Source organism: Gracilinanus agilis, chromosome 4, assembly GCF_016433145.1.
Source record: "Gracilinanus agilis isolate LMUSP501 chromosome 4, AgileGrace, whole genome shotgun sequence".
NCBI lineage: Eukaryota > Metazoa > Chordata > Mammalia > Didelphimorphia > Didelphidae > Gracilinanus > Gracilinanus agilis.
In genome coordinates, this window is record NC_058133.1 from 229,281,649 (window position 1) to 229,298,021 (window position 16,373).

Consider the following 16,373-nt stretch of genomic DNA (forward strand, 5'->3'; position numbering starts at 1 on the left):
GCGGGGGTGGGGGTGGGTGGGGGTGTTCCCATTCATACACACAGTTCAAGTAGGAGGATTCCAGTCTATTCTTTTCTTGATCCTCCACCTCCTACCCTTAAATATTCTTGGTAAGAGTGAGCACATTCCTGACTCTGTAAAGAGGGAGAGAAATAGGGAGAAGCTACATGTATGGCTCAGGCTCCCTTTGCTTACTCAGAACTGCCTAGCGCCTGGGATTCATTCTATGGATGGCCAGATCAGGCATTACTATCTGCAAAGATAGATGGGGGACATACTTGTTCTTCTGAGCACATTAGCCCCTGGCCAGTCTGGACTTTAGTCTTTTGGCTATTTGCTAGCTAATATTTTGGCGAAATAAAAATACACAAAACAAATGGGATCCTCCCCCCTCCCCACCCTAAAAAACTCAAACACTACAACAAAAAACCTCAACCAAAATGGTAACAAAAACAAAACAGGTGTGGTTTGTTCAAGTCCTTTGAGCCTGGAAGTTGTGTTTTTAGCAGAGAAGCAACCATCAAAAACAAAAAGAACAAAAATCTCCTTCCTTTCCTGTACTTTCTAGACATTATAGCAAAAACAAAAGAAAGCAGGCGACTGTCTCTCCTCAAATCATCAGTAGCTAAGTCAGAAGAAAAAAATGTTCAAGTTAAAGGTTGCAGCAGCAGCCAACACTAAACATTCAAGTCGATCATTTCACTATGTACATGACAGGAGAGACAAAGCCCTGCCTGGCAGGGACTTCCCCATCCCTGGGGAGGCTGCAGCCTCCTGTTATCTGATGCGCTTCTCCACGGAGTACACCGAGATGTAGTAGTCATTGCTTCCAACCGCCAAATGAGGCTGCAGGAAGAGAAAGCAAATGAGAAGAATAGACAGACTGCTTGCTCAGCCCACGCTTTCACACAAGGCCCATGCCCAGAGATGCAGACCACAAAAAAGCGTTATAGGTAGCAATATGCAAATCGCTTATTAAGTCATCTGGCTCTCTGGCTCCTAAATGGATCTAAGAAGGTGCAAATTGCAGTGGTGTGCACAGCCTGTCTCTCATCTATGGGTTTTCATTAATCCGACTGTACACATTGCTGCTATTCCAGGCAGTCCCAGAAATGATGGTGGCTATTAGCTTCCAGATTGTAGCTGGGACAATGTCTTCCATTATGGGAGATTTGCATATTACCCATAGTGCCTAGCATTTTTCTTTCTAGGCTAATCCTGTGGGGACCAATTCTGTGTATTTCATCTAATACATTTCAGCAGGAATCTTGGGGCTAGATCCCTCTAGAGCACAGTTTTAATTAATTTATTTTTTTAAAGAGTAGAGGTTCTTAACCTGGGATCTTTAACACTTTCACAAATATGATGATAACAGGATTTTGATACAATTAATTTAGTTTGTAATACTATGTGTTTTATTTTTGCATTTAAGGAGATTATTATGATAAGGGGTCCATAAGCTTTGTCAGACTCCCCAAAGAGCCCATGACCCCAAAATGGTTAAGAACTCCTAGGTTTGGGTTTCAGGCTGGAAGAAGGAACTTCAAAAAAATATAACACACAACTAGATGGATGTATTAGTATTAGCAGCAAGGCCATAGATCATTAACTCTGCTGATTTTGTTGGGCTGTTTTCATAAGAAGGAGAAATAGGGAGCAGGAAGATAGTCCAAAATCACTGTCTGCTAAAAGGCATTAGTTTTATTTCAGGGAGGGCCAAATGAAACATATTTTTCTGCTTTTGTGTCTATGTCTATGCATCAATAACAATGACTGTCCTTGAATAGCTCCATAGGCCATTCTTTATTCAGTAATATAGTCAGCTTTCTAAGAGTTTCAGAAGGTAAATGGGGGCAGGAAAATATGGGCACCAAGAGTTGTAATTGCCCCAGTGGGTGGCTAGATGTTGCAATGGATAGCGTGCCAGGCCTGGAGTCAGGAAGACTCATCTTCCAGAGTCTGGTCTCAGACACTCTAGCTGTGTGATCCTGCGCAAATCACTTAACCGTTCTGTTTGCCTCAGTTTGTTCATCTTTAAAGTGAACTGGAGAAGGAAATGGCAAACCACTCCAGAATCTTTGCCATAAAACTCCCAAATAGGTTCATGCAGAATTGGACCCAACTGAAAATGGCTGAACAACACCACTCAGGTCTGTTTTAAATTGAGTGAGGCTAGGGTTTTCCCAAGAGCAAAGGTTAAAGGATAATGCTGATTGGGATAAGGAAAGAGAAGTTAGTTTCACTCAGGGGGTCAGCAAAAGACCAGTTTAACAAAGCAAAGCAACCTTGCATTCTCAGAAATCCTGATGCATCAAGGATACAGACCCAGTGTGGGTGAAAAGCCAAACAGCTGATGGCTCCGACTCTTTGGCCCATAAACCCATCATAGTATTTGATGTTGTTAATCAGCTCTCCGTTCCCATTGTAGATTGCAGTGAACTGATTCATTGAACCACTGTAGAGCAGGAAAGAAAAAACATATGAGAGGAAAAACTGGGTGTGAGTATGTGTATATGTGTAATGAGGTAGGGATAAAAGGGTTCTAAACCAAATTCTTTTCCTCCATGCCTCAATGGATGAGGGATAAAACCAGAGAAAGAGAAAAAATGGGGACCAGGTATTCAGTTGCTGTCTTTGTCATCCATCATTTCTTTTTTCTTATCTTTGAGTTCCTCAGCTCTAAGGGTGCTGGAATTCCTAGAATTTTCTTAGGGCAACAAGGAAGTTGAAACTTTACATTTTTGGTTCATGAAGGTATAGACACTTTCTTCCTAGTGGAGGCAATGAAGGTGAAACCCATGATACCCCCCGGAAGCTTTGTACCTTCTTTATGGATGATAAAATGGGACAAAAGAACTCTTTCTTATCTTTTTGATGACTTAACAGTGTGGAAGTATATGGGGGGTGTACTTTCTCTCTCTCTCTCTCTGTCTCTCTGTCTCTCTCTTTCTCTGTCCCTCGTACTAAAGGAGGATTTTGGGGGAGGGAAGAAAGAAGACTGGCACCTACCATGCAAACAAATTTGCCTGTGGATGAATGTCAAGGGCCGTTAGTCCCTTCACTATCTGGAGGACATTTAAAGACTCAGGCATTCGGGGGTCGAAGAAACGTACATCTCCATTGACGCTGTCAAGAGGAAACATTTTCAAACATTACAATTTAGGCCAGACTGATGGAAGGGATCCTTTTAACAAAGGAGCAGATCAATGACATCTTTCTAGGCGAGGACACTTAGGCCAGGACGCTAGGGATTTAGGTGCAATCTCAAACCTGGATATAGATTCTTTATTCTGCCACTTCACTCTAGTACATAAGAAAAGACTCTGATTTTCTATTTACATAAATATTGCACAAGGCTAAAATATTCTGGACTTTGAAGGATAGTCAATTAAATAACAACATAGAATATTTGGCATTCTTTTAAATGCCACTCATTTGGGAAGCCAGGGTTAGGTAAACTGCTAATTTTCTTTCCTTCTTGTTTAAGAGATAGACATGTGGGATTGGCAACTGTCATTGACTTATTCTAGAAAGTATCAATCCCCTTTGGTTCTGGAAAAAATACCAAATAAACTGTGAAGCAGAAGGAGGGCATGGATTATTTCTTTTGCATTTTATCAGTAAGATTAGATTCCCTGGGACAGAGAGCAACAATATGATGACAGCACATATCTGATGGTTATAAGGTTTAGCCCCCCTTCCAATACAGGAGTTTTAATACCTATGCCTTCCACAAATAAGAAGAAAAGAATATCTTTGTGAAGAAGGCGTGGTGGTTTTGTGATAGTAAATTACATTCTGCTGTCCCTTTAATGGGCAAATAAATATTCACTACTCTCAGCACAGTATTTACCAAGCAACAGACATGGATTTATAAGCAGAAAATTGCTAGATGGTGAAGTAACCTACACAGCTATATGCCCAGCAGACCCATTGTTCTTTCTTCTTCCTTACAGTCTGTCTGCCTAATGTATGGAAGGGAAGACAAGCCTCTTTTGAGAAAAGGGGACAAATGTTGTGTAGAAAGCATTTCACCTGCTCCCTTGGGGTATTTCTTTACTTTGTTCCCTTTATCATTTCCAATGAAGCTTAGCCAAGGAAAATGCTCTGAGAATTCAAAGAGCAAGGTTAGCCATTCTGGAAGACACAGACATATTTCTTTACTAATCTTATGCCCTAGTCGGTGACCCTTTGGCCAGTCCCAGGCAGAAGTTAATGACTACCCTGAAATGCCAAAATGAAATGCTAGCATTTCTTGGCTGCTTAAATACCAGACATGTTTTTAATGGAGAGGAAAATAATCTTTTTACAGCAAAATGTCTCATAAATATTCAACCCTCATTACCTGACACTCATGATGTGGCCCTCGGGATGTTTCTGGAGGTGTGCTTTCACCACCCAAGCAGTATGCTCACGGTAGGTCATAACTCGGCTAGAGAAAAAGATGAGGGTCAGCTCTTGACATTCAATTAGAGGCTAGAAAACATGGATATAGGTTAGAAAGATGTTTCTAGACTTGTGGTTCTTGGTCTCAATGGATATAATAAGGAGGTTAAGATTTCTTTTTATTACAAGTTTGGGAGTTGGCTGGTAAAATGCTATAGGAGAAAACCAGGTCTATACTTCCCATTGTGATATCAGGTGCAGGAACTAATGACATCAAAGTTTGGGCAGTTCCCTACCTATAACTCTGCTCTGAGGATAATGGGATGATCAATCAGGAAGGAAAGAAAGAAGCATTTATTAAGCACTTACTATGTGTCAGGCTCTGGGCTGAGTACTGTGCCAATACTTGATCTAATTCTCTTTGGAACAACCCTGAGTGCTATTATTACCCCCATATTATAGTTAAGAAAACTGAGGAAGGCAACAGTAACTTGTACAAGGTCATATAAGTATGCCTGAAGGTCTCAGGGGTGTTGATGTGGAATCTAGAGACCCCAAACTTGTGGCCTGGTGGGATCTGATGAACTCCAAGTTTTAGGACTAGCTTGTAAGTTGAAGACCCCAAAGCTTGTACTTGTTCCCTGTTCCCATGAGAATCTACCTGAAGGGAATCTCAGGCTAGGAGTTTCAGACTGAATAATGGACCCTAAGGTAAAAGCTAAATGGCTCTTTAGCACAGTAGGCAGTGTGTCAGTCTCATAAGCTGAAGGTCCCAGTTCAATCCCCAAAAAGGGGATGTGGTAGGCTTCTAAGGCAAAAGGAGTCACTTAGGACCTGAGGCAGGGATACTGTCCAGCAGGCTATTACAATAATCCAGGCAAGAGATGAGGGTCTATACTAGCGTCATGGCAGTATCAGAGAGAAGGAAAACATGTTTGAAGGATGGTGAAATTGACAGTTCTTGGCAACAGACTGGAGATGGGGGTGAGGGACAGTGGAGCTAAGAATGATACCCAGGTTGTGAGCCTGCGGCCTGAGAGGACGGTGATGCCCTTGCAGAAATAGGGAAGTTTGGAAGAGTGGAGAATTTGGGGAGGAAGATAATGAGTTCATTTTTGGACATATTGAACTTTGAATCAGAATCAAGTTTGAAATGTCTGAAAGGCAGTTGGAGATGTGAACATGGAGATTAGGTGTGATAAGTAGGTTTAAGAATCATAAGCACAGAGATGAAAAGTGAATCTATGGAAGCTGATACTTTACCAAGTGAAGAAGTATAGATAGAAAAAAAGAAGAAAGTTCAGCATAGAACCTTGTGGCTGGTGGGTTTAGTCTGAGTGAAGATCCAGCAGAGGAGACTGAGGAAAGAGCATTGTCCCAAAAGCCTAAGAGAAGCCAGTATCTAGGAGATGGTGATTCACAATGATAAAGGCTGGGTCAAGAAAGATGAAGATTGAGAAAAGGTCATTGCATTTAGTAATTAGGAGATCACTGGCAACTTTGGAGAGAATGATCAGTTGAATGATGAGGTCTGAAGACTGGGGAGTTAAGAAGAGAATGAGAAGAGGAAGTAGAAGCACCTATCAGAGATGGCGCTCTCAAGGAGTTTAGCTACAAAAAGCAGAAAAGATATGGGATAATAGTGAGGATGGAAGAATCAAGTTGGAGAGACATGACTGGGTTTGTAGGGAGTAAGGAATCAGCCACTAGACATGGAAAGACTGAAATGCATATGCTCCTTTTAGGTTTCTTAGTTTCCTAATGTCACATTCTATTTCCATTTGCTAATGCTTCTCTCTAAAAACATTATTTTTTATTCATATATTTATTTTGTATATACTGATACGTAAATACATGTTGACTCTCCTATAAAATATAAATTTCTTAAAAATAGAGACTCACTGATTAGCATACCCACTCTATGCCTAGCCAATCAATCAACAAGCTTTTATTAAGCACCTACTAGGTACCACACATTGTTTTAGACACTGAGGATATGAATATAAAGAATGAAGCCATACCTTTTTATTAGGACCTTATATTCTAACAAGAGACAAGAATACATAAAAGCACATAGACAATAAGTATAAAGAGAATACAGGTAGTTAATCATAAGTAGTTTGGCAGCAATGTGACTCAGTGGATATAGTGCTGACCCTGGAGTCAGGGAGACCTGAGTTCAAATCCAGGCTCAGATACTTAATAGCTGTGTGAACCTTGGCAGGTCACTTACCATCTGTTTGCCTACTGGAGAAGGAAATGGCAACCTACTTCAGCACCTCTCCCAAGAAAACCCCATGGACAATATGGTCCACTAGGTCAAGAAGCTAGACTTGACTGAACAAGTTTGGGAAAGAAGGCACTAGCAGAGAGAGGAATCAGAAAAGGCATCAAGTAGAAAGTAGTGTTTGAATTCTAAATTCTAGCTTATGCAGTCCAAAGTTCTCTTTCCAGTCAGTATCATGCCCATTTGGCCTCTTTAGCTAACTCTACTTTTCATCTACAGCTCTTCTTGGTTTGAACTCCTAAGAACACGATGCCCCTATATCAGGTAATCTCTGGTGAGGGCTCCTTCTCCCCCACTTTCCAGCTTCCCTTTGTGTCTTGTTTTCTCTCATTAGATTGTTAAGCTCCTTGAAGGCAGGTATCTTCTTTCTTGTTCTTATTTGTATTTCCAGTGCTTAACATAGTGCTTGGCACATAGCAGGTGCTTAAGTAAATATTTATAATTACTGAATTGAATTATTGAATGCCATGGTTTAGCACCTAAGCATTACTAAATTGGTTCATGTTTTACCTCTCCAACTTGATAGTAAGGTTCCCACAAGGCATGTATGCTTTCCTCATTTCACCATGTCTTCTCCACCCTAGAGATTGGGGATCTCTTGCTCCTCATTTTGTCACTTCTCTATATTGCCTCTTTCACTCCCTAACTTATCTCATTCTCCTCTGTTTCCATGCTATGAGAAGGTAAGCTAGAAGGGACTCTTTTCTTGGTATCTTTGTAGTCCTATAATTTACTATATAGTAGATTCTTAACATATGCCTTTTGAATTGAAGCTTATACAGCTTTTACAAGATTTTTCTGTCCAACATTTATGGCTTGATACTCTAGAGAGTTATATTACAAAGGCCTTTTGCCAAGTAATGTATGGAGTATCTTCAGTGGGAGGTGGGAACCAGCAGTAGACTGAGTATCTGGAAGTTCTGACCAGTAATCTCTTGGATAGGGAATCTGCCTGATCAGCTTTTGGATGATTGTTCTGTTTTTCTAAATGACCCATATTTAGCATCTTGGGGGAGGCTTTGAAATGAGTACCTGAGGAAAGCAGGCCCTAAGTATAAAGAACTGATCCTGAATTTCCATGGAATCAACTAGAGTGAGCCTAGCAGATAAAACCACTAACACTTAAAGGAAGGAGAGCGGGTATGCTCTGGTGAGTTACCATTCACTGAGTGCCATTCTTCTATCATAGACCCGAATGGAGCCATCACCAAGACCAGCCACAATGAGTGAACGGTGAGAGTCACAGGAGAGGCTTGTCACACAGCTGTCTGCACCCGTGGGTATATCCTAAGGCATAAATAGAGAGATTACAATGTAGACAACTACAGAACATCTAAGGGCAGTCCTGTCAAAAGGAGTATTCCCAGGGGCTTCTTGAGAATTCTGAAGTAGTTATCTGATTGATTCTCTATTTCTCTTTCTAAAAATAACCTGATATTTCTTATTGTTAAATTATTATTATTGTATTTATGGAAACCTCTCCCCCTCTCTTGTATAACACTCAAGGATATTATGTCCATCCAGAGAAGTAGTCAGAAAATCTTGGGGAACCTAGAAGGAGAAGGGAAAAGTAAGAAAACTCTTAAGACCACAGAGGCACTTGTCCCTATCAGTGTGAATGATAGGTCAATTGTTCCTTGGTTCCACCAGCCTGGAAAGGAAACGCTATAAACATGCATCTCTCAGGAGGCCACATAGCTCACAAATACAATCTAGTAATGACTGTCTTTTAGGTCCAATTAAACTTTCCAACAACATATCCCTCCTTCCTAAAAAGAAAGACAAAGCATATTTGGCAGGGAAGAAGCCTCGTTATCTCTCCCCTAAAACTTCTAATTAGTTAAGGAAAATCTCCAGGTGGAATTTTCCTTTCTATAAAGCATCCCTCTCCCTCCCTTCCTGAATGGCCATAAATGATGCTGGAAGGGCAGGAGTGGTGATAAATGCTCAGGAGGAAAGAGCAGAAAACAACAACAAAAAAATGGGCCATGGGAGAGAAAAATGCTTTCAGGAACATAAAAGGATTTTGCAACTAACAGACATATAGAAAAAGAAATCCAATATATATGAAAAGCAAGAGATTACCAGTTTAACCAGGAACTTCCATTAAAGAATACTATTTTTCTATTCCTCAAACCAGAGTACAAATTTACAATTAGTATCCTTATATTTCCATGAAAGAAAAATTCCACTAGAGGATAGAAAGGGAAAACTCAAATAGATAAAACTACTGATTAGTTAAGTGAAGCCTTTCTGTTTCTCTCCATTTGTTCTCTGCCTTAGCAGAGGCCTTTCAAACAAAGACTCAGAAACAGAACCTCTGGGGAAGTCAAGTTCTCCCTGTTACCTTAGTTGAGAGCTTCCTCCTCAGGAATTGTATTTTATTAAGGAAAAAAATCTATCATTTGGGAAGAACATTCGCCTAATGGGAATAACAACTTCTCCAGAAAAAGATGCCAATTAGAGTTGTGCAGTTCCATTGGCAGTGACTTAATAACAAGAGAGAGTGTGAAGCAAAAGATGACAAACTCCAAAATAGAAGGTCCAAGGTGTCCAGAGGATGAGAATGCAAAGTGGAAAGGTGGTGCTATTGGGCCAGTGCTCTAGGTGGTACTTCTGTGAGCTGCAGCTCGCCACCAGGTGCACATGTGGTCACCAATGCCTGCCGCAGAAAGGAAATAATGGTAAGAAAGAAAAATAGTTTTAATTTAACAGCTATAAAAGGAAGGGCAGCTTCTAACAACTGGGAAATAATCAGGCCCTCCTCACATTGCATGGCTCACTTTACATCTCCTTTCTATTTTGGTTTTAGGAGCACATGTGCTATACCATCCCTATGTGACAATGTCAGTTTTTGTCTAATCAAATCTCTTAGCTGGGGATCTAAATTGGTCAAGGATATATGTTAAGAGCTGTAGGGAAACAACTATTTCCCCCTAGGAAAAAAATTTACAATCTACAGAGCTATAGGGATAAAGGAAATATCTGCACCCTAAAGCCATCTCAAACACTATTTTAAGAGTAGAATCTGCCTCACCTTGGCTGCTTCTGACAAGTTCTGCATTAGTTCATGTCCCTCCCTGCTCAGTCCCCTCTCTTCTTGGCCCTCTGTCAACTTTCCAGGGTGTCTCAAGCAAAACTAATTTATTTTTTTTCTCCCTTTATTAAGACTGAAAATAAAAAATGTTTCCAGAAGCGCACGGTCAAATAATTAATCATTCTAATTTAAAATATTTTCACCCTTCTGATTTCTGATGTTCCCTAATTTACACAGATAAAATAATATTTGAAAATAATTAGGATTAGTATAGGCTTAATTATGCTGCAATGCAGGGTCAAAGTGTCATAATTAATGTTCATCCAGGGGTAATTAATTTCTAAAAGCTTTGAAGTCTAATCTTCATTTGTCCCCAGTAGTGAAAGCTTTGTTCTTGTAGTTCTTGTCTCCTCCCCTGAAATAATTTAAGTTTTATCACAACTCCCCTTTGGTGATGATAGCTTGCTTGGAAGGGCAGAATCTATTTCTCTGCAATCACAAATAAGAGTAAGGACCATAAGAGAAATTTGAAGGTAGAGTTTCAGGGAAAAAAGAAGAAAATTAGGATGATAATGGCCAACATCATTTCTGAAAATGTTCTGAAATGTTCTGAGAAACAGTTGGATTTGTAATCACAGGCTCTGGATTCAAATCCTGGTTCTAACACTTATTTGCCTATGTGACTTCAGGAAAGTCATATAAACTTCTTAGGGCCTCACTTTTCCTTGACTATAAAATGAGGGAATAGGATGAGATGACCCTGAAGGTTTCTTTCAGATCTGATTCTGCAATCTATAACTGATGCCCTAATACCTCAAACCTGCAATATTTTAGGATAATAGTTGAAAAAGTCGCTTTGGCAGTAATGGAATTGGGAAGGTCAGGCTTCTAAAAGAATGATAAAAGGAGGGGGCTAACATATTCCGCCAGCAAAGACAAGTATTTTTTACCTGCACTTTCATCTCTCTATCTGTGTCCCAGATTCGGATAATTCGTACATCTCCTGAGGTCATGAGGAGACCAGTCTCTTGTTCCCAGTCCACCACCATCCCTGCTCCTAAATAGAAACAAAGAATAAGAAAGTATTATACAGAGAATTCACTCAGCACTGATTTGGAAAATCATAGTGAAAGCAGCTTTGTGAATCCAATTAAAGAATTTGGTTGAACAGTTCCAAAAACTTCATGAGACTGGCTAAAACCAAGTTTATTTTCTGAGCTTAGGATCTAGACTCCAAAGAAGTACAAACATACTTTTCTAAGAGATCTGTCTGTAATCTAGAAAAAGAAACCTTGAGTGCTTGTGCATATCAACAAGTGATCAAGAATTTATTAAGTGCTTATTATGTCCCAGGCACTGTGCTAAGTGCTAGAAATGATTTGGGGCAAACATCCTAAGGGAGACAAAAATGATATGACTTTGACAGACTTTCAGGTTCGAGGATGTTTTAGAAGAATTAGAGTAGTTTAAGAGACAGGAGACAACACTTTAATATTTGATGCATTGATAGAGCTGAGATCTCATGGATATGGGACTTTTCCCCAGCAGCATGGACCATGTTCCATTCATGCCTTTTCAGTATGCTGTCCTTATCTTCCATGAATCCTTCAGTGTGAATTTATTCAATGTGTGTGGGTTCTTTCTCTAGATTTCTACTGTTGTATACCATGTATCTTCTCAGTTATTCTTCATGAATGACTTGTTTCCTTTTCTGATCATATGTTTCTTGGATAATAATTTTTATATCACTTCTCCTACACAGTATTTTGTTGGTAATATGTTGCAGTCTTATCTCAATCATGTTAGCCTAAACAAAGTAACACACAGGTTCTCCATTCTTGAGGGAGCCATAGACTGGCTGGTTTAGGCACTCAGGAAGATATTACTGAGCACTCATCAAATGGACTGTTGTGTGTGAATGAAAATTTAAATACTATAATTTCTTTTGAAGTATATGATTTCATACAGGGCAATAAATTCTGCCCCCTACTACCCCCAAACTATAAGGGAGCTCGATGAGGTAGTGATTGAACCTATTCTTTTTTAGCTCTCCACAAAAAAAACTCTAGAATGGAATTTCAACCTTTATGGGTAATCAAATGATGGACCAACAAGGATTTATTAAGTTTTTGTTGTGTCTACTGTGTCAGATACCATGCTGGGTACTAAACATACATATATATACTCTTTGTCCTCAAAGAACATGTGTTCTACTAGGGAAATATAATATGATCAAAGATAATAAAGATAGCCAATTTGCCTAGAGCAGTGATAGTGGACCTTTTAGAGACAGAGTGCTGTGCCTGCTCCACCCCCCCCCCCCCAACCATGTGTCTTGCTGTGCCCCACCACCTCCTTACCCCAGACAGGGGAGGGAGGAAGTGCTCCCATTGGGCTGCTGAGTAGAGGAGTGAGTGATGAGAGGTGTATGTGGAGAGGGGGAGGGGAGTGACCTGAGCACTCCACTCTCTCCAGCTCTGCTACCTGTGAACTTACCCCCTGTGTGTTCCCATTGGGCTGCTGGGAAGAGGGGTGGGGATGTGAAAAAAATGTCATCAGGCACAGTGGAGAGGGGGAGGGGAACAGCTCTATCCGAGTCCCTCTGCCTTTTTAGTAACGAACTGGGCGGGGGTGGGGGTGGGGTGCAGTCTAATGCCCACAGAGAGTGCTTTGGCACCCAGGCCATAGGTTCACTATCACTGGCTTAGAGGGTAGAGTGTGTGAGGGGAAGTAATGTATAATCAGTCTAAAAACCTGATGGCTGGTAAGTCAGCTTTAAATGGGCTTTAAAATAATTTAAAATACTACAAAAAGACTATATTTTAACTTAATGGCTTCTTACACAAAGTAGTAGCATGGTGAGAATAAAAAGAATCTGGACTAGAGTGGATGCAATGTGAATAGAGAGATGTTGAGAAGGTAGAATTGATAAGATGTAGCAACTGTTTGGATATGTCATAGAAACTTGTGAGCAGTCTTTGAAGTGAGGCACTGTGTGCTAGAATGAATGACATCTTACTTCCTTTTAGGAGGGTCTGAAACTATTCTACTGTTTGGTCACTGGGCCTAACTGATAAGTGAAATAGTATATTCTCTTCTCCCCCCCTCACTTCAGCACCATACAAAATAACCAATAATAAGTCCCAAAGGATATTCACTTCAGTACATGTTGTAGGGGTAACTAAGACTCATCCAATATGTAATCAGGTTCCATACAAACCTGATAAATTGATAAAATCATTTTCTAGGAATGTTTCATATTTTTAACGGGTTTGTTCACACTAGCTAATTTTCCCTGGAAGGTGCTTAAATGGTTTGCTTTGAAGGCAGAGTCAAATATCTTTCACTTCTGGTGTTGGGAGGTAGGCTGACCTCATATTTGATGCTTTCCTCTACTTTCATGCATGAAAATAATTCTTGGCCTAAGAAACTATAGATAAACTAGAGGAAGAACATACCTTTTTTTTGTTTTCCATTTCTGTTACATTGCTGCAGGTCCTCAGAGCTGAGATGGATAATGTGATGTCTCAGTACTTCTGGCATAGGATACTAACCACTAAATAGAGCTTTTTGTGAAGAGCAACTCCTGGACCCCCCACTTTGTCTCATATGTAAGTGTCAAGGTGTGATGAACAAGTGGGTTAAGTGTCTTAGAACCTTAAGAAGAAGGTCAAAGATGGTCAGGATTAACTGTTATCTTTTTTTTTTAATTAACTGTTATCTAATAGGCAATTCCAGGGAGTAAAACATAAAAATCGCTGGACATTCCTGTTAATTAAAATAGTTTCCCTTTTTTATTTTTAAAGACTGGGTTTTTCTGTCTTGTCCAGGGTAGAAGCACAGGCTTAAACCCACTGTTGGCATGGAACCTTCAACACGATCCATTTCTGACCTAGGCTGATTCACTCCTCCTTAAGGTATCTCCAAGAGGGGAAGGGAAGGGAGGGGAAGATAATAAGCATTTATATTACTACCTACTATGTGCCAGGCACTGTGCTAAGTGCTTTACAAATAGTCTCATTCAATCCTGTGAGGTAGATGTTATTTTTATCCCCATTTTATAGTTGAGGAAACTGAAGCAAACAGAAGTTAAGTGATAGCTAGTAGTTATTCTAGGATGTATTTGAGCACAATCTAGCTGTCTCTATTAATGTCTAATTTTAGTGTGGACACCTGATTGAGTTGGCCCACTGCAACTCATTCAATAGATTCATCAGCCTATACTTCCCTGGTAGTAAGGATTACAGGCATGCACCACCACTCCTGATGGGATATGGAGTTTGCATTCAACTAACATTTAGAGAGTGTCTACTATGTGCTAGGAACAAAAAGCTAATCTTGGGCAGTGTTAATAGAAGCCTAGTCCTGATACCAAAGTAGATAATAGCCCCACTCTATAACTATCCAACAATGGAATAGTTTGGTCTGGGAAATGGTTTGTTCCCAAGAACTAGACTGGTTCTACTGAGGTTGGATGATCTGCACATGTCAGGGGTGTGAGGAAAGGAGGCATGGGGGGTGGTAATGAGGAGGGGAAGGTTGATCTAGATAACTCTAAGATTGCTTCTAACAATTAAGCTCCTTTACTTTTGATTTACATGTTTTCACTACTAAGTTTATGGTATGGGTAAATTCCTGGGTATAGATTTAGGTAACAAAAAAGCAAAACTTTTAACTTATGAAAACTCAGCAGGGGGCAGCTGGGTAGCTCAGTGGATTGAGAGTCAGGCCTAGAGGTGGGAGGTCCTAGGTTCAAATCTGGCCTCAGAGACTTCCCAGCTGTGTGACCCTGGGCAAGTCACTTGACCCCCATTGCCCACCCTTACCACTCTTCCACCTATGAGTCAATACACAGAAGTTAAGGGTTTAAAAAAAAAAACCAAAAACAAACAAACTCAGCAGTCCTTCCTGAACCCCCAGGTGAAAACTCAGAATTCTACTAAGGTGCACAATCAATGTTGGGTTTGCAGTGCTCCCTGCTGGGTTCTTAAATAATTAACGTTTTACTGGTTTTGAGTAGCATCAAAGAAATATAAGTAGTAAAGAAGTACTACCAAAAGAATCAAAACTGCACTTTGTATAATCTAGAGACATCAAGGAACTAGTAATATAATTTTTATTCATTCATTATTATTATAATGCAAATATTTGATATAACATATCTCATATTCATAAGAACTGTGAAATAAGCTGTTAAATATAAAATTTGGAATAAAAGCTGAGCAAACACAAACTGATACTGAACCAGGCAATCTCTCTTTTTTATTCAGAACTCATAAAGGTGATAGAACCATTAAAAGCTAAAACTATATGTAAAAATATAGATCAATGGGACTTGGCTACCATTTCCATGGACAATTTAGGTCTCTTCATGCTTCTGAATGGAAACTAATTCCTAAGCAGGGTGCTTCCCAGTGGGTATTTTGCCTCACCAACACCTTTTTTGTTTTTTCCCCTCAAAAAGCAGGAATGCCTTCTATTCTACCTCTGCCCACTGAAATCCTTCAAGATTTCCTTCAAGTCAAATTTGACTTCTTTCTTTAAACCTTCCTAAAACTTAAAAAAAAAAAACCTTAAAAAAACTGCTCAAGTCAGAATTAATTCTTTTACCTCCTAAAAAATTCTAGTATTTTTTGTTTTATCTTATGCTACCTATTTTGAGTTCAGGTTTTATTTCCTCTATTAGACTGTAAACTTCTTGAGGTCAGGGACTGTCTCATATATCTTTGGATTTGCTGGCATGTAGAGAAGAGCATCACTCTCCCTGGAGAAACTATGCTTTTATTAATTCAGCCTAAGATTGCATTAGCTTTTTGGACAGCCAAGTCATGTATAACTCCTATTGAACTGGAAGACAACTAAGATATCTAAGTTGTTTTTTGCCACATTAATTGCTAAGTCACATAGGATTTTACATTTATCTGTATTATATTTCATCTTCTTAGCCCATCATCCAAGCCATCAAGATTTTTTTGATCCTGAATCTATTAGCATTCCAAGTTTGTGTTAACCTTAAAATTTAATTAGCATGTCATCAATGTCTTCATCCAAGTCACTGAATAACATATTGGATAAGACATATGAAGAAAGAACCATATGGCTATAATGACACTGATTCATTAATAAAAATGAGAAGAACAATAATGAACATTTATACAATGCAAAGCAATTCTTAAGTTTCATCTCACATTCAGATTGGCAAAGCTGACATAAAAGGAAAATGATAAATGTTGGAGGGACTGGAGGAAAACAACTAAATTATAATGTCCACTGTTGGTGGAGTTGTGAATTTGTTTGGCCATTCTGGAAAGCAATTTGGAACTATGCCCCCAAAGCTACTAAATTGTGCATACCCTTTGACACAGTAATACTACTAAATCTATTTCCCAAAGAGATCAAAGAAAGAGGGGAAAAAGGGAAACTTTCTTTATAGCAGCTCTTTTTGTAGCGATGAATTGCAAGGGGTATTCATCAGTTAGGGAGAGACTGAACAAATTATGGTATACAAATGTAAGAATATTATTGTGCCATGAGAAATAATGAATGGATCAATTCTGGTGAAATCTGGGAAGATTTGAACAAATTGATGAAGCATGAAATGAGAAGAACCAGAAGAACGATTTATAAAATAACAACACTATTGTAAAAACAAAAACTTTGAAA

General features: G+C 39.5%; 1 protein-coding gene across 2 annotated transcripts in view; it reads right to left on the bottom strand.

The window, feature by feature from the left end:
• Positions 1 to 777: 777 nt before the first annotated feature.
• RPTOR (regulatory associated protein of MTOR complex 1) overlaps positions 778 to 16,373 on the bottom strand; it is a 547,237-nt gene continuing 531,641 nt past the window's right edge. For both annotated transcript variants that reach the window (XM_044676205.1, XM_044676204.1), the window contains 6 exons: positions 10,661 to 10,767; positions 7,833 to 7,960; positions 4,346 to 4,432; positions 3,010 to 3,126; positions 2,326 to 2,455; positions 778 to 846 (listed from right to left, as the gene is read on the bottom strand). In XM_044676205.1, the coding sequence (XP_044532140.1) occupies positions 778 to 846; positions 2,326 to 2,455; positions 3,010 to 3,126; positions 4,346 to 4,432; positions 7,833 to 7,960; positions 10,661 to 10,767 (638 nt within the window). The remainder of the gene's footprint in view (positions 847 to 2,325; positions 2,456 to 3,009; positions 3,127 to 4,345; positions 4,433 to 7,832; positions 7,961 to 10,660; positions 10,768 to 16,373) is intronic.